Raw genomic sequence first — 23,942 nt, forward strand, 5'->3', positions numbered from 1 at the left:
ATGAAAGAAATATTTGTCGTTTTTAAATGTCCTTTTTGTGATTGTATTCGTGTACTGCATGGTCTTATAAATCCATTGTGGTACAGTATGTCTGTGAATTGAATGCTATATTAGTAACCTTCCTCCTCTATTGTTTGATCTTCAGTTCCTTATTGTAAATTGTGCAGACGGGCCCAGATCAGCCTTTTCTGTAACTCTTGTTTTCAGTTCAATATGAAAAGGGATATTTTTGAACATTGGATTGCAGTTCTTAAAAATGTAGAAGTATGCGCAGTTAAACTACAATGGTGGTATTTAGTATCCATGTACTTGGGACATATACTGTAGGGGCTTCTTCTACAAGGTCCCATAAACTTGAGCTTCTCAGCTTAGAAAATAGGCCCCATACCCTAAAAAGGGGGCTACATACTGTATTGTTTTCACTTTACTTAGTCATTGGTTCAGTCTATTATATTTACATAGTTACATACATAGTAGATTAGGTTGAAAACAAACATGCATCCATCAAGTTCAACCTATGCTAAATTTAGACGACAGATACTGTACTTTATCCTATATCCGTTCTTACACTATATTGATCCAGAGGAAGGCAAACAAAAAACCCCATTGTCATATCATCAAATTATATCTCATAAGGGGAAAAATAAATTCCTTCCTGACTCCAAGAATTCGCAATCAGATTACTCCCTGGATCCACATCCTTCCCATGTATACTTATTTGGTATATCCCTGTATACCTTTCCTTTCTAAGAAGATCTCCAACCTTTTTTTGAACAAATCTATTGTATCTGCCATCACAGTCATGGGTAATAAATTCCACATTGAATTGAACAATATTGATCGCAATGTGGCAGTTGGAAGCAGGCAGGAGCTCAGACAGAAGAAGCTTCACCCAGCTTACTCATGCTTTTTATGACATATGTATATTAATTATGCTGTTTGTAACTAACTACCTAAGGGACTTTGAACAGACCTTCCATTCCTTGTCCCATCCCTCTTTGGCCAAAGAGCTGGTGCCTCTCTGTCTAGGACTGCCTTTCTGTTTTAATCGATGCTTCCCACTTAATTTCTGGCACTGCTCTATTGGGGGCCTGTCCACATCAGTGGATGCTGATTGGCTGGTTTGTAAACCTGGGCTCAACCTGATTGACTAGGTGCTGTCTGGCTGGTTTGTAAACTAGTGCACATTCACACCTCCAACCCAGATTGGCTGGCTTGTAACACTGTGCACACACTGATTAGCTGATTTGTATCTGGCACACACCTCCAGCCTGATTGGCTGGCTTGTAACCCTGTGTGCACACTGATTAGCTGATTTGTATCTGGCACACACCTCTAGCCTGATTGGCTGGCTTGTAACCCTGTGTGCACACTGATTAGCTGATTTGTATCTGGCAGAGCACCTTCAGCAATCTGCACACTGACAAGTGATTAGCTAAGCTGCAAATTGATCAGTTCTCCTGTAATCAATAGCTTGCTCTGGGCTATCTAATTCAGTTCTTGCACAGCATTCTGGGCAATGTAGTTCCTGGAATATGATTGACTAGGCAGTTACTAGATACAATTGGTTCACTGCTACAGAGAGGGCGGGTCTCAAGAGACTGAGCCTATCAGAAGGGGAAGGGGCTGTCACTTTGGGAAATATTAAAAAATGTCTTTAAAATATTTTTTTACATATTTTAAATGCTACAAGTATTTTCTCATAGAACAGAACTGATTTATTTTAAAAAAACACACATGTAGGATATTGCTTGAACTGCTGCTTTAACACGTCAAATGAAAGCTTTATATGATTAACCCAACATTGGTCCGCATTCAGTTCTCACTTAGGGAGTGTGCTTAGCGCCACCACAAACCTCACCCTTTGAGCTATAATCTATAACACTGAATTCTGATCCCAAGAATGATTTGACCCTGCTCCAAGGATTTTCTATCCTAGATTCCCCAGACCTACAATCTGTGCATGGAGGCATATTCTCCCCATAAGAATTAGGCTTTTTTTGTACCTTCCTCTTTTGTTTTCTATTCTTGCCTGTATCTATTATTTTCTTGTACCATACTGCTGCGACACACTTTATTCGAGCAAATACCCAGTATGTACCTGGCAGATACCTGGAATGCGCCGCTCCTCACCTCAGACAAGCCCCGTTGCGTTTGCCTTCCCAGCCATGGTTCATGCCTGGCTGACGGGCGGCTGATCTGTTAAATGATAATGATTAGGATTTAATAGGCTGCAATGCTTCGCGTGTCTACCAGATGGCATAAATTCATGAATTGTAATGCAGTATATATATATATACTGTGCAGTATTGCAGCCAGCGGGAATAAAATGCTTCAATCCCTGCCTGGAAAATAACCCAATGCACTCGGGCAGAAAACAGTCACAAACCTCAATACACCCGAGTATACCCGAATTCGTGGGACTAGCCGAGCTCGAATAAAGTGTGTCGCCAGTGTACCTCAGATATTAAACTTCTTAGTTTAACAGGCCTCTCAACTACACTGGTTGTTGGGTCACGTGCTTCATGCAACGCTACCCACTGCATTTGAATTTTAAGATATTTATCTTTTTGGTGTGCTTTTTGAGAACTCTGTGGGCTCTGGGTTCTTAGCTGACCCCATCGTCCCGAGAAACCATTGTGTATTTTTGCAGTTGGTCAGAGCTCTTGCGAAAGTCTAAGCGGTGCTCTTGGGTGTCGGTGCCTGGAGGTAGCACACCATCATGTGTTTTGTTATTTATGGTAAGGTCAGCACAGGAACCAAGTCCTCCTATCCCACCTCGCAGAGTTCTTGTCAGGACCCTGTTCACCGGTCACCAATGTTTTTGGTTGCCGGTAGTGAGGGCTCTTACGTGACAGGAACTCTTTATTTTCTAGCTCTAATGTGAACACAGGATACTCTGCTGAAGATGACAGCTTTTAAAATGTACTTAATCAATTAAAACTCAGCAAACACTCATGTTATATTAATATGAGGTCTTTCCTTGACACAAGTGAAGTGATTTATTCTGCCATCATTGTCTCAAAGAAAACAAGGTCTGAGTACCAATTTAAAATTCAAAAGCATCTATTTTAGAAATGATTAAAGACTGAATGTAAAAGTGCTACCACAAAACATTTTAACTTCATGGAATTGATGAGGTGAAATAAGGGTTGCTCAGTAAATATTACGCTAAGTTAAATGTCTTTGAAATTATCTCTTATTTAAAATCTAAAATGTTAAACCATGTCAACTTAGAAATAAGTAACAAAACCTGAAAGGTTTCTAATAAAAACGTCCCTTAAGCACTTGTGTCTGAACCTGTCTGAATCCCCCACATTATAGTTATTTTAATTTAGCCATGAACCTTTGCACTTCAAGACACAAAGGAATCTCGGTGAAATCTTATTTTAATTTCCTTTTCTAGAAATATATAAGTTTGTGATGGAAGGTATGAGTACATAAAAGTCTACAAAAAAGAGGAAAAAACAGTGATAAGATCGTTACCGACCAGCCAATGAAAAACAGCAGTCAAACTCTTAGCTTGTGGAGACCATGAATTGACTTCTGTGCTTGACGGGAATTACTGAAAATAAGTCAGCCACAGGGGTATCTATGCAACAAATTACTGCAATTCATTTAAATTAATGGATTTTTCTCCTTCTGTATTTATGCCATCAGGACTTCTGGCATTTGTTACCAGTCTTTTTGCCAATAGAGCGGCTATGTTGATTAAGATGACTTCATCCTGAGTTATTTTCCAATATTGTTGCCCAAGAAAAAAAAATACCATGTAATGTATTAAACAGATGTTTATAACTTGTGAAAATGTTAGCACATAATACTATCAATGGCTGCTGCATCTCCATTGAAAAGATGATTTACCTCTTTAACATAGATAGACAAACGCACTACCTAAGAAAATTCTGCAGATGATTGGAACAAGATGTCAACTACTCTGTTGCCCTTGGAATTTTCAACCATTAACCACTCAGAGCTGTTCTTACAGTGTTTGCTTTAAATGGGGAGTGAAGAGAAGTGAAGTTTCAAATCCTTCTGCAGCTCATCTATGCTAGAAATGTTCCTGTTTGCACCTACATTCATCTTATTATTAATACAGCAACATTCTATACAGTACCTATCAACATAATGTATGTTTAATCTGCAATAAGGTAAAAGCACGTGTGTATGTAACACCATATCTAATAGTTAATACATTTTGGAGCTTTGCAGGTATATGCCAAAATGTCTAAATAAGCAAAGTACAACAAATTCCATGGAATATACATTACACAGAAGGCTAATAGGCTTTGTATGAAAATCCCCCTGGAGACTGACACGCAACCCGCATTTAATATGCTGTGAGGCCTCTTCTTTGTGTTAGAAAGATCTGAGCTCCATTTATGTGAAAGTAGCTCAAGATTTTCTCTGACAGAAGTGGCTTCACATCACATGGAATCAGGGCCCAGGCCTCAAATTGCTTCCGTACTTGGCACTCTGCAATGAAAGAAGTATCTGTCTACTGGGGGTCGCACAACGATGGGGAGTTTTAATCGACGTTAAAAAAGCATACCTAATCGAAGTAAACATTCTGTAGGGATTTGGGCTCAGATACTGAATGTTTCTTACAGCCCTGACTGAGCCTGTCACCGTGAAGAGACCCTACTAAACTCTTACATTAATCATTCTTTTACATTCAAAACGGTTGGAAAAATGTCTTTTTGAACAACAGTACGTGACAAAGAAAAGAAAAGGTCAAAGAAACAAATATTTTTGAACTGTTTCATTGTGCAACTTAAAGTTGCAGTTTAGAAGTGGATACTGATTTCCATATAATTACTTTGTTTCCCCAGAAAATTCATGTTAATCATGTTTTTTTGTTTAAATCAAGGATTGGAAGTAGATTGTCTTCCTGATGTAGCCTATTTTATCTGATTTAAGGCTGCGCTTATAGTGCCGGCTACGGCTACAGCTATGGCTACGGATGACGTCACCCATCTCCTTAGCCCTTGCTAAAGTTGTAATTTGAGTTTGGGAGACCGTCTCTTGCTACAAGGGGAGTGACATCAGGCAAGGGGCGAAGGCAGAGGGGCGGAGACAAGAGCAAGGGGGAAGCTGAAGCTAAATATTGTTTTATAACAAGTACATATTAAAGCTGAAGACCCTGCAATATCCTACGTGTGTGTGTTTTTTTTTTAAAATAAATCAGTTGTGTACTATGAGAAAATAGCATTTTTTAAAACAAGAACTCTAAATGACATTTTCAATGTATTATAATGTAACACGCGTTTTTTTGTTTCTATAGCATCCATTTTCAAAGTCACATCCCCTTCCTCTTCTGAAACAGGCTCTGACACGTCCCTTTTTGAGCCCTGCCCACTCTCTAGCAGTGCACCAATTGTATCTAGTGACTGCCTGGTCACACAGAACTTTGCATCTTTGGTCCTCTGCTGCTGCACTGACAGCCATTTAGTGCACCCCTGTGCCGGATCTTCTCCGATCGATCACAGGAGAATGGATGAATTGGAAACTAGCTAATTACTTATAAGTGTTTGGATTGTATTGATGCGCATATTAAAGGGAAAATTATTATTTTTTATTTATTTTTTTTAAACGGCAGCTTGGAGTGCTGCTCTGCGTGTTCTCAGGAGCATGCCCGTGTTACCTTTTCTATCTGTTTGTCCTTATTTCTTATGTCATTCTGTTGATGTAATATACATAACTCTGTACACGTATTGTACCACGCTGCCGAATATGTTGTCACTTTATGACTAATCCACTTTTTTTAACATGACAAATACAGTTCTCATTCCTTGTGAAAAAGCCTATTTTTTTGACCATATACTGTAGTTTCAGGTTATGTAAGTTTTAAAGCAGTAGTCCGCATTTCTGACTGATATTTCATGTTTATTTTTTTAACTTAACTAACTCGGGTAGGGATAGGGGTTATCCCAGAGCTCATGCATAGTACCCCGATCTCTGGGGACCCCTGGTTTGCATTGAGGACCAATTTCCCCCCCTGCGCAAGAATACTTGCACTGTGGATCCAAAATGGCTACGAGGTCCGGCTCACTCTAGTAATAGGAAGTTGCAACATAATTTAGATGACAACGTTGCGACTTACTATTTGTGACCCTGCTGCCATAATCGTGATGTCTGTGTGTGAAGCTGACACAACAAAAACACACACTGTAAATCTCAAGAATGGGGAGATCCGAGGAGGTTGGAAAAACACGCATCAGCTCTAAAGGACCCCGAAAAAAGAAATGACAACGTTTTAGGGTAGATTGCTGCTTTAAAATGTGCAAGCTTTCCTAAGCATTAGGAATACAGAGTACATATACAAAAGCAGTGTCCCCGGCGCTAAAAAGGTTGATGGTCACAATACCATATCCCAAAGACAGTCCTGGATGGAATAACAGTCCTGGTAGATGAGTAATTGCACCAACAGAAGTTCTGATTGGAATGATTAGTCCTCAAACAATCAATTCTAGGTGGTTTCTGTAATTACAAAAGAACAAAGACACACCATTGCGTAGTATTGAAGACCACAAAGCCCTAACCAAGAAATGGGAAAAAAAACCCACTTACAAGATATATTCTTGTTGGTTCAGGGGAGAGAATCTGTTGTAGGCTCCTTCTCCACCTTGATATCCACGGACCCCACGTGGTTCACAAGATGAATCTCTTTGCACTGGAAGGCGCCCTCGCGGGAGCAGCATACACCGCAACAGCCAATGTGCAAAGAAAATAAAAACAGCCCAGTGTACTACGCATATACACTTTAATAACAATATAAAAAAGCCGCACTGCTCACACTTACAATATGTAAGGGCAAGGGGTGCCTCTTACGAATGCCGTCCGCAACCTGTATCCAGCCAGGTAGGAAGTGAGACGCACACAGTCACGCGCCAATTGATGACGTCAGCGGTGCGGCGCAGGTCACCTCTCCAACACCAGATGGACGCAGCGGTTGTTCAGCTCACATGCACTGTACTAAGCTCCTCCTCCCTGCGCGTTTCATGACCATGTGTCACTTCCTCAGGGATGTGTGTGAAGCTGACACAACAAAAAACACACACTGTAAATCTCAAGAACGGGGAGATCCGAGGAGGTTGGAAAAACACGCATCAGCTCTAAAGGACCCCAAAAAAAGAAATGACAACATTTTGGGGTAGATTGCTGCTTTAAAATGTGGAAGCTTTCCTAAGCATTAGGAATACAGAGTATATTGCTTTTTCCCTTGTGAAATTGTCATTCACAACAAAAGTTCAGTTATAACTGGTTTGCTTTTAGATACATTTGCATTTTAATAGCATTTTTGAAAAAATGCGAATTGCATCATGTTAATACTGTATCTCCATTTTACCTTTTTAGCCCTTGCTGTGGATTACTTGCCAACACCAGGTTGTTGGCAAGTAGAAAAGTAAGTCATTCTTTTCCCCTGTAGTTTAATTTATCGTCTCATAACAGCGGCGTGATGAAATAACACTTACATTTATATTGTCCTATTAGTAACATATTTCCTTACTTTATACAAACCAGGCATGGGGTAAGATAACCTCAGAATTTACCAACATTGTGCACAGTTATATCCTATGACTCCCTATGCGCCCCCGGGTTTTGCGACTTACTGAATGCTCACAAATTATCCGCACCCACCCTCCCCCGCCCCCATCCCCCATCCCCCATCCCCCATACATCGAAAACCCCAAAGCAGAAAAAAATAGTAAAGTTCGTTATCTGCTGCAGAACTAGTAAATGTTTAAGACTGTAAGTAGAAGAAACTCCCGAGTCCCACTATCCGGGCAAATCATAAGTACATTTTGTTTGTCCACATTCTTGAACCAGGAAGTGGATAGATGGTTCCCAGAGAAGTTTTTTCAGTAGCTATAGACACAACACTTATTCCAAGTAAATCTTTCTCAGGATCAGTAAGACAAAGGAGCAGCCAGGAAAACATGAATTCTGCCTCCTCCCTTTGCTTTATGAGATATAAAACAGTTTGTTAGTTACTAACGTCACTGGAACATGGAATTCCCAACTCAATGAATAAAGCTGCAATACTATATTCCTTTACAAGTAAAGGGAAACTCAAGTTCAGTGGCTATTGGCTAATAGAAGCTAGCAGTAAAAAATGTTACAGAGTATACAGTACATGAGCGAGGAGTTCACTTTTAGTACGAAGTTGATGAAAGTTTAGGAAATGGAAGTCCTGGGCAAACAAAGAGACAGGAAAATCTTAAAAGGAAATTAGCTGCGTCACTGAGCTGAGACGTCCTGAACAACGTGTACCGCCCGCCTCAGTCTGGGGCTAAGCTCTAAGCAACCATCACAAATGAAACAATTATTTTTAATAGGTAAGTAATTTTGCGATTCATGTATGTTTTTTAACTTGGTGGTGAATATTATCTATCCTTTCTAACGTTTTGATGTTATTGACATGGCTTGGTTTATCTGCCATTCTCAGAAAGTGACACTTTCTAACATCGGGGGTATGTGCTGAGTGGGAGTGCCAAGATTATGGGGAATTTGTATCAAAGTTTCTTGATTGTAAAGCTAGGCAACAAAACTCCAAATTTAGGAAATCAAAAATACACTGCATTCAAAGCAAAAGGGTTTTTTGGTGCTTTGTTAAATTTGGTGCAGTTTCCCCATTTTCTCTTTCTTTTAACTGGGAGTCACTGTCTGGTGCATAATTCCCTAAAATATAATTGTATCTAACAGCAACTAAAAAGTAATTTTTTAAACATTTACAATTGACACTTCGTAATATTTTTTTCTGATAAAGGAATAAAAGGATATGAAAAAGTCATATTTCTCATAGGCATAATGAGTATTTTTTAGTTACATATCTTACAACCTATATATTAGTCATTCCTCTATTGAGTTCTCCTTAAGTGATCTCTGCTGTTTTTCTTATCAGCTTTTGTTCTCTGAAATATCTTACAATGTGTGTGTGTATATATGTACTGGTACATATGTATATATGGGTATGTCTATGCATGCATGTACACAGAATGTTCGTGGCAGATATACATATACATTCTGTGTACATGCATGCATAGAAACACACACACACACACATATACATATGTACATATAGACACACACACACACACACACACACACACACACACACACATATATATATGTATATGTGTAGTTGCTTACACATATAGTGATAAAGGGCATTGTATAGTTCTAAATTATTGTGTTTCAGTCACATATTGTTAAGCACTCACCACCCATCGTATTGTTTTTGTTTAGTGTGTATAGTCACATTGCTGGGACAGGGATATCAGCAGTGCTTACGGAATTGTCATGTAAACGCAGAATGTAGAGCTGTTAAAGAAGTCACCGCTTGTTACTGCTCTAATGGATATACAGGAGATGGCATCACTTTCTGTGAAGGTAAACTGGCCATATTATACATTATTTTAGAATGTTGTGTATTTAGTGAATGGTTGAACATTGAACAATATAAAGATAGATAGATAGATAGATAGATAGATAGATAGATAGATAGATAGATAGATAGATAGATAGATATCCTTGGATTAGCACTGGGGTTCTCAACTCCAGTCCTCAAGACCCCCCAACAGATTATGTTTTATGGATATCCCAGCTTAAGCACAGGTGGCTCAATCGGTGATTAAGCCACCTGTGCTGAAGCAGGGATATCCTGAAAACCTGACCTGTTGGGGGGTCTTGAGGACTGGAGTTGAGAACCCCTGGAGTAACATGTTCTCTATTTCTAGCAAACGGGTTAGTAACAGTTAGTAACAGTTACTACTCAGGTTATAATGCGTCACTCCAGCTTTATGTGTATTTTGTTTTCTTCTTATTGTTCATACAAGTTGATGAAAATATTAGTTAGATCAGAAGATATTAGACGATATTAGTTAGAACAGAAGATATTAGACGATATTAGTTAGATCAGAAGATATTAGACGATATTAGTTAGATCAGAAGATATTAGACGATATTAGTTAGATCAGAAGATATTAGACGATATTAGTTAGATCAGAAGATATTAGATGATATTAGTTACATCAGAAGATATTAGACGATATTAGTTAGATACATTTAGAACTACCTTAACTTGAAATTCTTTTTTTGTTTTTTTACATTGGTAAAAAGAAATAGTGGAGCATCCATGTCATAGTTACAATATTTTATTATAGTAAATGTACAGCCATGTACAGTATATAGACTTTGAAGGAATCAGTTCTGGACATTGTGACACATTCTGACACAGAATTTACAGAATATTTACAGAATATTCTTCTTCTATGGAGGTTAAAAAGTACAAAACCCCAAATAGCTCCTCGCTCCACCTATCAAACACAAAGGTATTACATAGAAGAGGTTGGGTGCACCTAAGGGATATATGGATCAACTATTACACTTACCTCTGGGGTCATTGATATTCTTCAGGCTTTCTCCCGGATTTCTCTCTCTCTCTGTCTCTCTCTCTCTGTCTCTCTGTCTGTCTCTCTCTCTGTCTCTCTCTCAGCCTCTCTCTCTGCCTCTCTCTTTCTCTCTCTCTTTCTCTCTCTCTGTCTCTCTCTCTCTGTCTCTTTCTCTCTGTCTCTTTCTTTCTCCCTCCTTTGGGGAGACCCCAACATTTTTCCTCCATTGTGGGACCCTGTGAGGGCGCTGTAACATGGGGCTTTTTTTAGATCAATTCTTGGATCTCTTTGTTTTTTTAGAATGTTAAAAAGGTTATAGGAACACAGTATGTATGGGAGATCAGCTGCTGTGGTTATTGGTGGGAATTAAAGAAGGATGGGTCACCGTGTTGGTCCTTTCTTGCATGTACTGTAGTAACACAGGAGGGGGAGGGATTAGGGGGTATGATACCTTTTATTGGACCAACAATTAGTGGATATGTTACAAGCTTTCCAACTTCTCAGGGTCCTTCATCTGGAGGGAATCAATAATAATAATTTGGCGTCCTTGTTTTCCATACAAAAAGTAGACAGATAAAATGGTGTAGTAGTCCTGCAGGAGATACCGTCACCCCCTATGGAGGTAAGTATGTCCGGAAGCAGGGGGTCCCCGGAAATGAGTGAGGTTCAGTGCCGGAGACCCCCTGCTCCGTTAAGACACGTTAGTTCTTTATGGGAAACACAACGTTAGCTGCAACTTACAGCAACAATCCTGGCACTTTCTTTCCGTTATCTTTTTTTTTACACCACAATATTTTCAGCCCCTGGGACCCCTGGTTCCTGATGAGATACTTGCCTGTGTAGTTGTTGGCTTTAAAACAAAATGGCCACCAAATCGTGCGGGTCCCACGGGCCAATAAGAAGCCTCAACGTTATTGTGGCTTCCTATTCTATGGAAATTGACATAATTTATAAAAAATTTAAAAAAAAAACACAGGAAGTGCCTAGAAAATGGTCACAACGGTCATGTGACCGCTATTGAAAGAGGTCACATGACCGCACTGTGAGGGTCTGTAGCACTCTGGTAACTCCACCTATCCAACATTCAAAGGATTGAAGCTTCCTATTTAAACATGGTGGATGAAATATTCTACTGTACAATCATAGTAAATGTAGAGAACTACAGTTACCATGTGTATCCTGAGGAAACATTATTAGTATTAGGCTTTAGCATCAGGGGGTGGCCAATTCCAGTCCTCAAGGACCACCAACAGGCCAGGTTTTAAGGGTATGTTTGCATCAGCACAGGTGGCTCAATCAGTGGTTCAGTCGTTGACTGTATATACAATACAAAATTTACTGAAAAGCTTTCTCGTGACTAACTAATGTTAGGGAACAATAATAAATAGTTACATTGCTGCAATATGTCATTTGGAAATAAAATGTGTTTAATTTATCAATATATTTCTTGCTTGTTAAATAATAAGCTTACAGATATTTTTTTCAGTTGTATATTTAGTGTCTATGCATGATTCAGATCATTTGTAGTTGTAGATCCACATATTCCTCACATATGTTGATTATTCCAACTCTGAGAAATATTTTGCTAAAACTTCTATAAAATTAGCAAAATTTGAAATTCTGCAACAGGTCCAAATATACACACACGCATATGCACATACACAAGCTCCATGCCGCAAAAGACAAAGGTCATTACACTCTGCTCATATTACTCGATCTTTCTGCAGCATTTGATACTGTGGACCACCCTCTTCTCCGTCACATTCTTCATACTCTTGGTATTCATAACAGCGCTCTATCCCGGATTTTCTCTTACCTCTCCCATCGTACTTTCAGGGCAAACACCTCCTTTTCTGTCAATCTCTATTGAACAGTCCTGTGACCTGCTCTTTTCTCTATACCCGCTCTGTCTAGGTGACCTTATCACATATCATCAAATATCATCTCTAAGCTCATGATACACAAATGTACCTTTCAACCCCTGACCTCACATCTGCCGTACAGACAAAAGTCTCTGAATGTGTCTCCGCTGTATCATCTGGATGGCTCTCTGCCGACTCAAACTTAACATGTCCATGACGGAGCTCCTCATACTTTCTCCCAATTCTGGCCCTACTGCCCCTTCTACATTACTGTTGGCAAAATCATCATACACCCAGTATCACAACCACGCTGCCTAGGGTCACATTTGCTTCCTCCCTCATATTCTCCTCTCACATTCACAATGTAGCTAAAACCTGTTGTTTCTTCTCCATAACATTGCAAAGATACGCCCTTTCCTCTGTCACTCTACTGCTAAAACTCTAACGTAGGCACTCATTCTCTCCCGTCTTGACTATTGCAACCTTCTATTGTCCGGCCTACCTGCTTCTCACCTGTCTCTCCTATAATCTATCCTACACGCTGCTGCAAGAATCACTTTATTCTCTCCTAAATTTGTCTCAGCGTCTCTCCTGCTGAAATCCCTCTCCTGGCTTCCTATTTAACCCTGTATCACTTACAAAACTCTGCTCCTCACTTCTAAGGCTATCCTGTCTGCAGGCCATATCCCTAAGACCTGGAAAACTGCCAGAGTTGTCCCAATCTTCAAAAGTGGGGACAAAAACACTGTCTCAAACTACAGGCCAATCTCCCTTCTCCCAATCCTATCCAAAGTCATGGAAAAATGTGTCCACTCCCAATTAAGTGATTACTATAACAAGACAAATTTCCCTAGCCAATTCCAATCAGGCTTTCGCCCCAAACACTCCACGGTAACTACCCTGCTAAAAGTTTGAGATGAAATCCAGTGTGGAATAGAATGGGGTCAACTCACTGGTGCAATATTCCTAGATTTTGCAAAGGCTTTTGATACTGTCGATCATGCTATCCTGCTTAACAAACTCCAAAGCTCTGGAATTGGGAACCATGCTTTAAACTGGTTTCAGTCCTACCTATCAGGTAGATCCCAACATGTGTCCATCTCAGGCTCTAAATCCAACCCCCTGGATATCACCTGTGGCATCCCGCAAGGCTCTGTTCTGTGGCCCCTACTCTTCTCAGTGTTAATCAATGATCTCCCCACAGCTTGTAAGGAAGCCTCAATACACATGTATGCAGATGACACAATCCTATATGCACAAAGCCATAGCCTCTCTGACCTTGAACACATACTTCAGTCTGACTTTTTGAGACTCAAAAACTGGATTTCCCAAAACAAACTGTTTTTAAACACTGACAAGACTGTAACAATGGTATTTGAGATCAAGACTATATTTTTAAAGCTTCCAGTGACTGAGCTCCAGATCAGAACCAATGCTAACACCACCCTAACTCCTGTTACTAGTTTTAAATACCTGGGCATATGGTTTGACTCCCACTTAACATTTGGAATGCACATTGATACCCTGACATCCAAAACCTATGCCAAACTAGGTGTACTTTATAGGAACAAATCCTCCCTAAGCCTGCTGGCCAGAAAGCGTGTTGCACAGCAGATGCTAATGCCAATTATCGACCATGGAGACATAGTATATGGCTCGGCACCCCAAACCCACCTTGGCAAACCTGACACCCTCTACAATTCAATTTGTCGCTTCATTCTCCAATGCAACTATAACACACATCACTGCGAAATGCTCAAAGAACTAGATTGGTCATCACTCGAGTCTAGGCGCAAAGTTCACCTTTCCTGTCTTGCCTTCAAATACTTTCTGGGCAAGCTACCCACCTATCTGTACAACCTCCTCACCCCTACCACATGCAGCACTTATCATCTGAGATCTGACTCCAAAAGACTGTTCATTGTCCCAAGGCTCAAAAAGTATCCGGCCGCTCCTCCTCTTACAGTGCACCCCAAAACTGGAACAACCTACCAGAGACTCTCACATCCACCACCAGTTTAAATTCTTTAAAAACTAAGGCTGTCTCACATTTTAATCTGGTCTGTAACTGTTACATAAGCCTATAATATACATCTTCTCTAACTGTGCATGCAATGTATTGTATATAATGTATACCCTGTTCATTTATGTAACTGTATTTGTAACCATGTATTATTTGTCATATTAACTATGCCCAGGACATACGTGAAAAACGAGAGGTAACTCTCACTGTATTATTTCCTGGTAAAACATTTTATAAATAAATACACTCTTCTGCCCCTCCTTACATCTCAGCCCTAATTTCTCGCTATACACCTGCTCGACTCATGCGTTCTGCTCAAGAATGTCTTTTCTTGGCCCCTTTTGTATTTAAAGCCACCTCACGTCTAAAACCTTTCTCACTAACTGCCCCAAACATCTGGAATACCCTTCCCCTCAATACCCGACTGCCCCCCTCTCTCCCCACCTTTAGGACCCTTCTTAAAACATACCTTTTTAAGACTATTGGTAGCTCCGTGGCTGATACTATACATTGCAGATGAACTGACTTTGGCCCCTTGCAGATGCACTTACCAGAACACCCTCCTACTGTCTCTGTAAGTTCTTCCTACTTACCACTTAGATTGTAAGCTCTGCAGGGCAGGGAATCCCTTTCCTATTGTTACTTTCATGTCTGAAGCACTTATTCCCACTATGCGTTATATTATTATGTCATGTGTATTACTGCTGTAATGTGCTATGTACATGGATAATGCTATATAAATAAAGATATACATACATCTATCGACACACAAACACACCTTTATCAAGACCCCCAAAAACCTCTGGACACCAGGATAATCAATCTTTTTACATATTCATCATTCTCACATTTTAAACAACAATGCTATCTACAGACGTAACCACTGCCATAAAAAGTGACATGTCAACTAGAACCATAGATGTAATTGTACATTTTTTTTTAGCAAATGTCTGTAATTTGCTTTCTTTTATGCTCTCCTTTCAGCCAGCTTCCTTTCTTCTTTTTCAAAATTTACAGCAGTTTCTCTTTTATTGAGATAATTATAGCAACTGAGAGAATGATTTATTAGTCCACTTCATGAAAAAATGGTAAAAGGACATATCTTATAAATGTTATAATGCATATTATTGACACTAGCGATAACAGACATGTCACCGTGCTCACACTGCTCCGGTAATGACAGTTTCCGTGATGGTAACACAGATGATCAAGAAAGTCTATTACAGCAAAGAATCTTCCAGACTAAAGAGAAGGCAGAAAGGTAGCAACAAAGGTCAACAAATAATCTGACTTTTCAATGGAGAAGAGAAAGATGTCAGTTTGTTCCTTTCCATGGGTGCAAGATGTCCGGCGAAACACAGGGAGGTGAAAAGCAATTGTCAGGAAAATGACCGGCTGCATCTTACAGCAGTACCTGAGCTAGGATCGTAACTTCTTATGTAACTGTACCAACTTCCAAAAGTTCACTTAAATATCTTTCATGTAATTACTTTTTAATTGCAACTTGACAACAAAAATAATAGAGCTGCAGCATAAATAGCAGTATGTGTAATTAAATCTACATGGCATGATTAATCAACCCAAACTAAAAATGTTCCTTTTCTACAGTATAATATATCAATAATAAAACAAAACATCATGGTTTCAGTAAGAGTATAGAACCCGTTTTGTTGTTGCTGTAATCCATGACAGATATCTTGGTTTATTTTGATTATTAAGGGCTCTTTATATTTCTGCAAAAGTGGCAGCTCGAGCGCTCAGTCGCCGAAGTCTATGGAGATTTTTGGCTAAATCAAATGATTCCCTAAATCTCTACTAAAAGTGGTGACTTTCTGCAATTTTGTTTTTATCTGACAAATGACATCCATGTCATGGAAGGGTAAGAGCATTTGATACGATCATTGTATACAATAATGAACAGTTGATTCTTAAGATTCGTAAGTTTAAAAAAAATATATATATATTTTAAACTGCTTTGAACTTAAGCCAGAAAACGTTATATTTCCATTGCCCTCGATGTTTTTCTACGGTATGTATTATGCTGTGTGCAGTGCTGGATTTCCGTGTAAGCTAAATAAGCTACAGCTTAGGGCCTCGCAATTTGACGGGACTCCAAATACTGACACACTGTTCTCTGCACTAATGCACAACCCCCTGTGTGTGTTTACATTATAAGGTACAAGTACTAAAGCAGTCACAGCATAACAGCATGGACTATGAGTCAGAGCACTAGAGGTGGCGGATTTGGATCCGCGTCGGATCAGCCGGTTCCTTTGGTTCACTGATTTTAGCAGATCAATCTGAAAAAGGGCGATTCGCGCTTTGCGTATTTTTATTATTATTATTACTGCGCCAATTCCGCAACCCGCAGACGGATTCCTAGAATCCAATCCGCAGATTCAGCGATCTGTTGTTAAGAACCCGCCACCGGATTACTAAATCCGCAGATTGGATTCTACAAATCCGTCCACGGGTTTTATCCAACGGCGGTGTTTGATGAATCCGCGCGGATTTAAACTGACCAAATCCATTGCGGATTTTAAACCGCAAAATGGATTTTGGGCGTAACATCAGCGAAAATCCGGGAAACGGAATTGGGCGGATTGTCCCGTCGCTACTAAGCACAAGGAAAAAAGGAATCACAGTAACAGAGAGATTACAATCTAAGGCGATGACACGTTTAGGGCATGATTTACTAAGCAGTGCTATGCCATAGGATGCCTTCCAGCTGTGGAAGACACCTTGCAGGCCGTTCAATTGTATACATGGTTCTTTGATGAAATAATATTTTTCAAACAAGTAAATCAATTGTACAATGTGATATTGTGATAATGAGATGCAGTAATCAGTCCTCCTAGGAGAAACGATTCTTCGTGCAATTAGGTACGGCAGGGGTTCTCAACTCCCGCCTTCAAGATCCCGCAACAGGTCAGGTTTTCAGGATATCCCTGCTTCAGTACGGGTGGCTCAATCTGTGACTCAGTCTTTGACCGAGCCAGTGATTGAGCTACTGATGGAGCGGCTGTTATTCGAACACTTCACGCGTCATGCACATCGGAATCCCGATTTGAAACCGCGGGATGAATTCCAGCCATCCCGCACTAAGATGCGAGCGCGGCGAGAGCAGAAAAACGAATTTTAGTGTTCTGGCTTTTAAAAACATGAAATTGACACAGTAGCACAGTGACGCAGTAACAGAGTAACACAATAACACAGTACTGTACACATTACAATGCATCCATTTTATTGCAAACGAAGAAACCGAATCCATGAAAATTAAACAAAACATCCGTGATAAGCGCGGGTGCCTGGGGCGATTAGCCGCGTTTCATGCTGCGTGGGGAACAGCAGAGAACTCAAAATCGGCGCCGAGATGTGTTCGAATAACGGCCGCTCCATCAGTACATGTGCCGAAGTAGTGATGTCCTGAAAACCTGACCTGTTGGGGGGGTCTTGAGGGCGGGAGTTCAGAACCCCTGAGGAAAGGGAATTATACTACGAGACTGAGTGACACAGTATCATGGAAATGTAATGGTGCTCATCACGCTATAGAGCGTTACTGGCTCTGATGGGGAAAACCAGTGCGGGAAATCAGAATCTTACATTCCAAAACTAAAACCATTACCAATTTTAGAATCAAAACCCAGAACACCAGGCCAAGTGCCCATCTCCTCGTATTTCTCTCCATAGCCTTTTTAATTAGTTTAAGTTTACTAATCCTTACAGCACTAAGGGCCACTCAAGTTAACGGCTGTTAAACAAAAAAGCAACAGTAGCAGTCACACTTTAGTGAGCAAACCGCCTTCAGTTGGATAATATTTTAGGAATTAATTTCCTTCACATAACTTTCTAGAGATAATGTTCACATATAAAATGTGCAACATATACAGAGCAGAAGCCATTGCAAAAGTTATTTAATGAGCTGTGATGTTGCCATGTGATCTCTCGGACTTAACTTCCACAAATCAACTAGCCTTTCTTGGCAACCAAAAAAAGGATTGATGTTCTCTGCTGTGACACACAATCTTCATTTAACAGCCCCAAACTGCTGCTTAAGTGCTTCAAAGCTCCCATGCTTCTGGGCTGTAGTTCATCTAATTAAACAAATTAAAATTCCCACCTGACTACAAAATGACAACATTTCAGTTAGATTACAATGATCTTACAAGTTGGCAGAAATTAATTCTTATTAATAGGTTATGGAATATTGATGTTTTGATATTCATACACTCCTATTATGTTGTGTACATGTAGAAGTAAAATCAGAATTGTAGCGGGAATGGCAACCCAAATGATTTGTATTTTCTTCTTTTATTTGCAGTTTCCTTAATTTTGACAAAATATGAAACAAGTCTATTTAAACACAAACAGCAGAACTTGAATGACATAAATTCGGTTAAAAAAAACTCTGAAATTTAAGTCAAAAGCTTTCTTAAAAGGTCAAAATAATACAAATATATATTCATTATTTCATGGAATGTACATATTCTTTCTATTCATTTATAAGTAAACATTAAAAAAAAAACAATGGGTTCCAACATCTGTAAGTTTAGTATTGGCGAATGTGGCGAAATTCGCTTTGCGAGTATATTTTGAAATTTCTCAAAAACTAGAGCAAAATTGACAAATGTTGCTGTATAAACTATTCACAGTTTTTGCAGCAAAATTCTGCCCTGTGTTTATTTATTTTTATTTTGTATTTTATTTCATAACTTAATATTATTATATTAATCATTTTGTAGCACAATACATGGTAATGACAAATAGTATGTATCATGTTGAATATGTGTGCGTGCGTGTGTGCTTGTGCGTGTGCGTGTGCGCGTGCGCGTGTGCGTGTGCGTGTGTGTGTGTGTGTGTGTAGGGACACTTATTTGAGTTTTGTTCTGACAAAAATGTTGTGTTTTTGTTTTGAATGTGGTCTTAATTCTGAAATACAGTATATATATATTGTTCTGATTTTGCCAAAACTCAATTTGTTTGGTTTTCAATTTGAATTTATACCAAATTATGAATAGAAAAATTCAAAATAAGATGCAAAATAATACATAAAAAAAAGCATGAAGCCAGTCTCAAACAAGAATAACATCATTCAAAATTAGCAACTTAAAATGGAAAAACGTAAAATATTTTTTTTTTAAAAGACATGCCGGGAAACACCACGAGATGGGCATGAGATGGGCACGAGATGGGCACGAGATGGGCACTACTCCTAGTGTTCTGGGAGAGATGTATTCACATGAACTTTTTCTGCTTTATCAAATTTTGCCAAGTGAATTACAAACATTACAAAATGTTGCAAGTATCAAACCAACATTGGCACAAATCTGTGGAATTTTAATCTTGCCCCAATGTTTCTAAATATTTTGCTCCTTTTGACCCCCGTCTGCCCTAGCTTGCACCTTGGGGAGCGTCAGTAGGAGGAGTGGTGGGGAGTTACATGATGCACAGATTATAATATGATGTGTCACATTCTGCGTCTCTGCCCCAGTTTGCACCTTGGGTAGAGTCAATTGGGGAGAGTTACATGGTACACAGATTATAATGAGATGTATCACATTCTGCATCTCTGTCCCAGCGTGCACTGTGGGGAGAGTCAGTAGGAGGAGTTGGGGGGAGTTACATGGTGAACAGATTACAGTATAATGAGATGTATCACATTCTGTGTCTCTGCCCCAGCTTGCACCTTGGGTAGAGTCAATTGGGGAGAGTTACATGGTACACAGATTATAATGAGATGTATCACATTCTGCATCTCTGTCCCAGCGTGCACTGTGGGGAGAGTCAGTAGGAGGAGTTGGGGGGAGTTACATGGTGAACAGATTATAATGAGATGTATCACATTCTGCATCTCTCTTTCCCAGCTTGCACCGTGGGGAGAGTCAGTAGGAGGAGTTGTGGGGAGTTACATGGTGCACAGGTTATAATGAGATGTATCACATTCTGCGTCTCTGCCCCAGTTTGCACCTTGGGGAGAGTCAGTAGGAAGAGTTGGGGGAAGTTAAATGGTGCACAGATTATAATTAGATGTATCAAATTTTGCGTCTCTGTCCCAGCTTGCACCTTGGGAAGAGTCAGTAGGAGGAGTCAGGAGAGGAGTTACAGAGTGCTCAGATTATGAGATGTATCACATTCTGCGTCTCTGCCCCAGTTTGCACCTTAGGGAGAATCAGTAGGAGGAGTTGGGGAGGAGTTACATGGTGTACAGATTATAATGAGATGTATCACATTTTGCGTCTCTGCCCCAGCTTGCATCTTGGGGAGAGTCAGTAGGAGGATTTGGGGGGAGTTACATGGTGCACAGATTATAATTAGATGTATCACATTCTGCATCTCTGCCCCAGCTTGCACCTTGGGGAGAATCAGTAGGAGGAATTGGGGGGAGTTACAGGGTGCACAGATTATAATGAGATGTATCACATTCTGCGTCTCTGCCCCAGCTTGCACTTTGGGGAGAGTCAGTAGGAGGAGTTGGGGAGAAATTACAATGTGTACATATTATAATTAAATGTATCACATTCTGTGCCTCTCTATGCCATTCTTTTTCTCCTATTTATTCTCCCAAACCCTCCATACCTGAAGTGGTATAAGTGTAAATGTTTACACTTATGCCACATCTACATCTTTATCAGATGTAAGAAATGGTTCTTACATACGATGCAACTACAGGAGCAGTGAGTCAATAACACACCTTTCTCTACGTTGATACAAAGACCCCAAAGCTGTGACATTTTGCAAATATTAGCTAACTTGGGAATAACATTATCTCCGTGAGAAAGATAGTGTTTTGTGACTAAGGGCCTCATGCAGAGAGCATCGTTATTTCAAAACTCGCCATTTTTTGTTCAATTTCCCTCAGAAAACGGCATAAAATGGCGAGTTGCGAAAAACGCGCCATTTTTTTATTTCTATGTTTAAAACTCGCCTCGCGGCTGGCGAGAACCTCAATCGCGCCATTTTTAAAACTCTCCGAATGCAGAGAGGTGCGAACGGCAAGTAGCGGCTGTTCGCGCCAAAAAAAGGCGCGATTCTCGCATTTTTGCCGCGCCACGAAAATATGGCAAGATGGCGCTCGCCGCCTATAGTAAAGGGGAAAAAAAAGGCGCGAATTTGTTTTTACACGTTTCTGAAGCGCGCATCTCGCCAATTTAAACTCGCCACACGCATCCATGTTAAACATAGCAGAATTCGCACTTTTCTGCATATGGAGAATAAAACTCTCCAAAAAAGCTACTTTTTATGAAATTCGCCATTTTTAAAATTCTATGCTCTCTGCATGAGGCCCTTTGTTGGAAACTTGTGAAAGTTCAAATTTTCCCCTAAAAACTTTCATCTATCTCAGGGGTGGCCAACTCCAGCCTTCCAGATCCACCAACTGGTCAGATTTAAAGGCTATCCCTGCCTCATCACAGGTGGCTTAGTCAAAGACTGATTGAGCCACCTGTGCTGAAGCAGAGATATCCTCAAAACCTGACCTGTTGGAGGGTCTTGAGGACTGGAGTTGAGCCCCCTGCTCTAAAGTATGGCATTAGTGTTTCCAAATGTGTCCAGTGATAAAAATTAAAAAGCATCGCCTCAAGGCGCAGGTAAGGTATACTGTAGGAAGCAATCACTCCGAGGAAAAGAAACACTAAGATCAAAACGTAATATCGTAGAGTGGTAAACTCGGGGGGGGGGGGGGGCACTGTATGCAACTTTCCAGCAGGAATAGCGGGGGTTAATAACAAGTTTCTGGGGATAGTGAAGTATGGAAGGAAAGATGGAGTTTGGCTGCAGCCTTACAGTGCCACTATTCTGGAAGTGCAAACTGTGCTAAGGTCATTTACAGTCTACTACTGCGCTTTATGGAAGACGCTGTCAGAGTTATGGACTATTGTATTTCCTATTAAGTGTATTTAGTGAAGATTTTGTATCTTTTTTTATTTTACCCACCATCATCTTATTCAGTTTGGTTGTCAGATACTTTTCATTCTGTCACTGGAATAAGACATGGGTATTTGTCTGGTTTTTTAAAGGGTTACACTGTCAATGCTGAGGGTGGTTTCAAAGGATTTAATGAAAGGGTAGGACGAAAAAGAGTGATATGTACTGTATAGGGAGATAATGCATTGAACTCATCATTTCTGAAAGGTATTACTTGGGTTTTTCAATATTGTGTTGAAGGGGAAGATCAAGAAGTGATTTCGGAATGAAAAAAAATGAAATAACCAGGAATACTAAAGAAAAGCTTCATCTAATTAATCATAACTTGCTGTGCTCAAACCACAAAGAAGTCAAGTGCTTTTTCTTCTAATAAAACATTTTTTTTAGATGCATTAGATTTAGTGAGTTATTTACAAAACACAATACAGTACTAAGCTGTATAGACACGTTAGTGTAGACTCCCCACATGTGCTTTTAACGTTATTTCTCAGCTTTGGTTTGTCCGCTGTGATACGTTTACCAGCCTTTCGTGGAGGGCGTCTACAAAAACGCGAGAATGGCGACTGGTATAGTTACGACTTTCACACTTTTAGGAATTCTCCCCATGGATCTTGATTGATTTTTGAAATCCATGTACCTTTTAAAAGAAACTCATTCTTTAATACAGTTTTTCAGTCAATGCAGCGGTGCTCGTCAGTTCAAGAACATGCCATTGTGAAGTTTGCAGTTATAAAAAGCATTGTGCTGTTCTAACCTATGTACTGGTTTATGTCATTACAAGATGAAAAGATTTTTTACATCAGATCGATGCAGCTAGAGACACTTCAGGCTTAGGACGAGAGTTGTTCCTACTGTAGATGTGATGATGTGCACAGAATGTATTACACTTTAAAGGTACATACAGTATATATTCTCCATGTGTACTATAGCATCACATGACCAAATATGTCAAAGGAGTGTGACAGGCAGGAGTGGCCAACTCCGGTCCTCAAGGGCCATGAACAGGTCAGGTTTTAAGGATATTCCTGCTTCAGCACAGGTAGCTCAATCAGTGGCTCAGTCTTTGACTGAGCTACCGATTGAGCCATCTGTGCTGAAACTGAGACTGATTGAGCCACCTGTGCTGAAGCAGGGACGGATTGAGCCACCTGTGCTGTAGCAGGGATATCCTTAAAACCTGACCTGTTGGTGGCCCTTGAGAACTGGAGTTGGTCACCCCTGGTGTAAAGCAATAGGTAAACTAAGCTGTATACTGTACATTGAGAGCATTAAGATGATTAGTATAGCCTTTGAATTTAGAAGGTGATATTAATATGTTTGATAACAGTATCATGCATTCCGAAAACCTGCGTTTGGAATAAGTTACAGATGTACTGTCGCAGACATCATTACTCCGACTGGCGCGCTAATAAGGATGCAATAGCACATTGGCCCCTGCGCTCTCACCCACGGCTGATTCAAAACAATGTCCGCTTTTCCCTCTGGTGCATTGCGACCGCCCCGTTGCCGTAACATCTGCTATATCTGCATATTTAAAATATATATTTTAATGTATGGTGAGCAATGCACCCAGATAAAATCAAATTGGTGTTTTTCTAAAACACATCCATCCCTTTCAAGGAGATAATTTTTTGATTCATCTTGATATGTTTTCTAGAACTTTGGAATTTAACATGCATTAAATAAGTTGTGGTGGGTAAAAAAAAGTGACAAAAACCCCTCGCCATATAGCACACAGAA

The 23,942-nt window shown here is 40.0% G+C and overlaps 1 protein-coding gene across 1 annotated transcript in view; it reads left to right on the forward strand.

The window, feature by feature from the left end:
• The first annotated feature begins 7,993 nt into the window (after nucleotides 1–7,993).
• The window catches only part of ADGRL4 (adhesion G protein-coupled receptor L4), a 110,498-nt gene continuing 94,549 nt past the window's right edge, over nucleotides 7,994–23,942 (forward strand). Inside the window, exons 1-2 of the mRNA XM_075615726.1 lie at nucleotides 7,994–8,339; nucleotides 9,250–9,393. Of these exons, the coding sequence (XP_075471841.1) occupies nucleotides 8,318–8,339; nucleotides 9,250–9,393 (166 nt within the window). The 5' untranslated portion in view covers nucleotides 7,994–8,317. The remainder of the gene's footprint in view (nucleotides 8,340–9,249; nucleotides 9,394–23,942) is intronic.

This window comes from Ascaphus truei, chromosome 10 (genome assembly GCF_040206685.1).
Source record: "Ascaphus truei isolate aAscTru1 chromosome 10, aAscTru1.hap1, whole genome shotgun sequence".
NCBI lineage: Eukaryota > Metazoa > Chordata > Amphibia > Anura > Ascaphidae > Ascaphus > Ascaphus truei.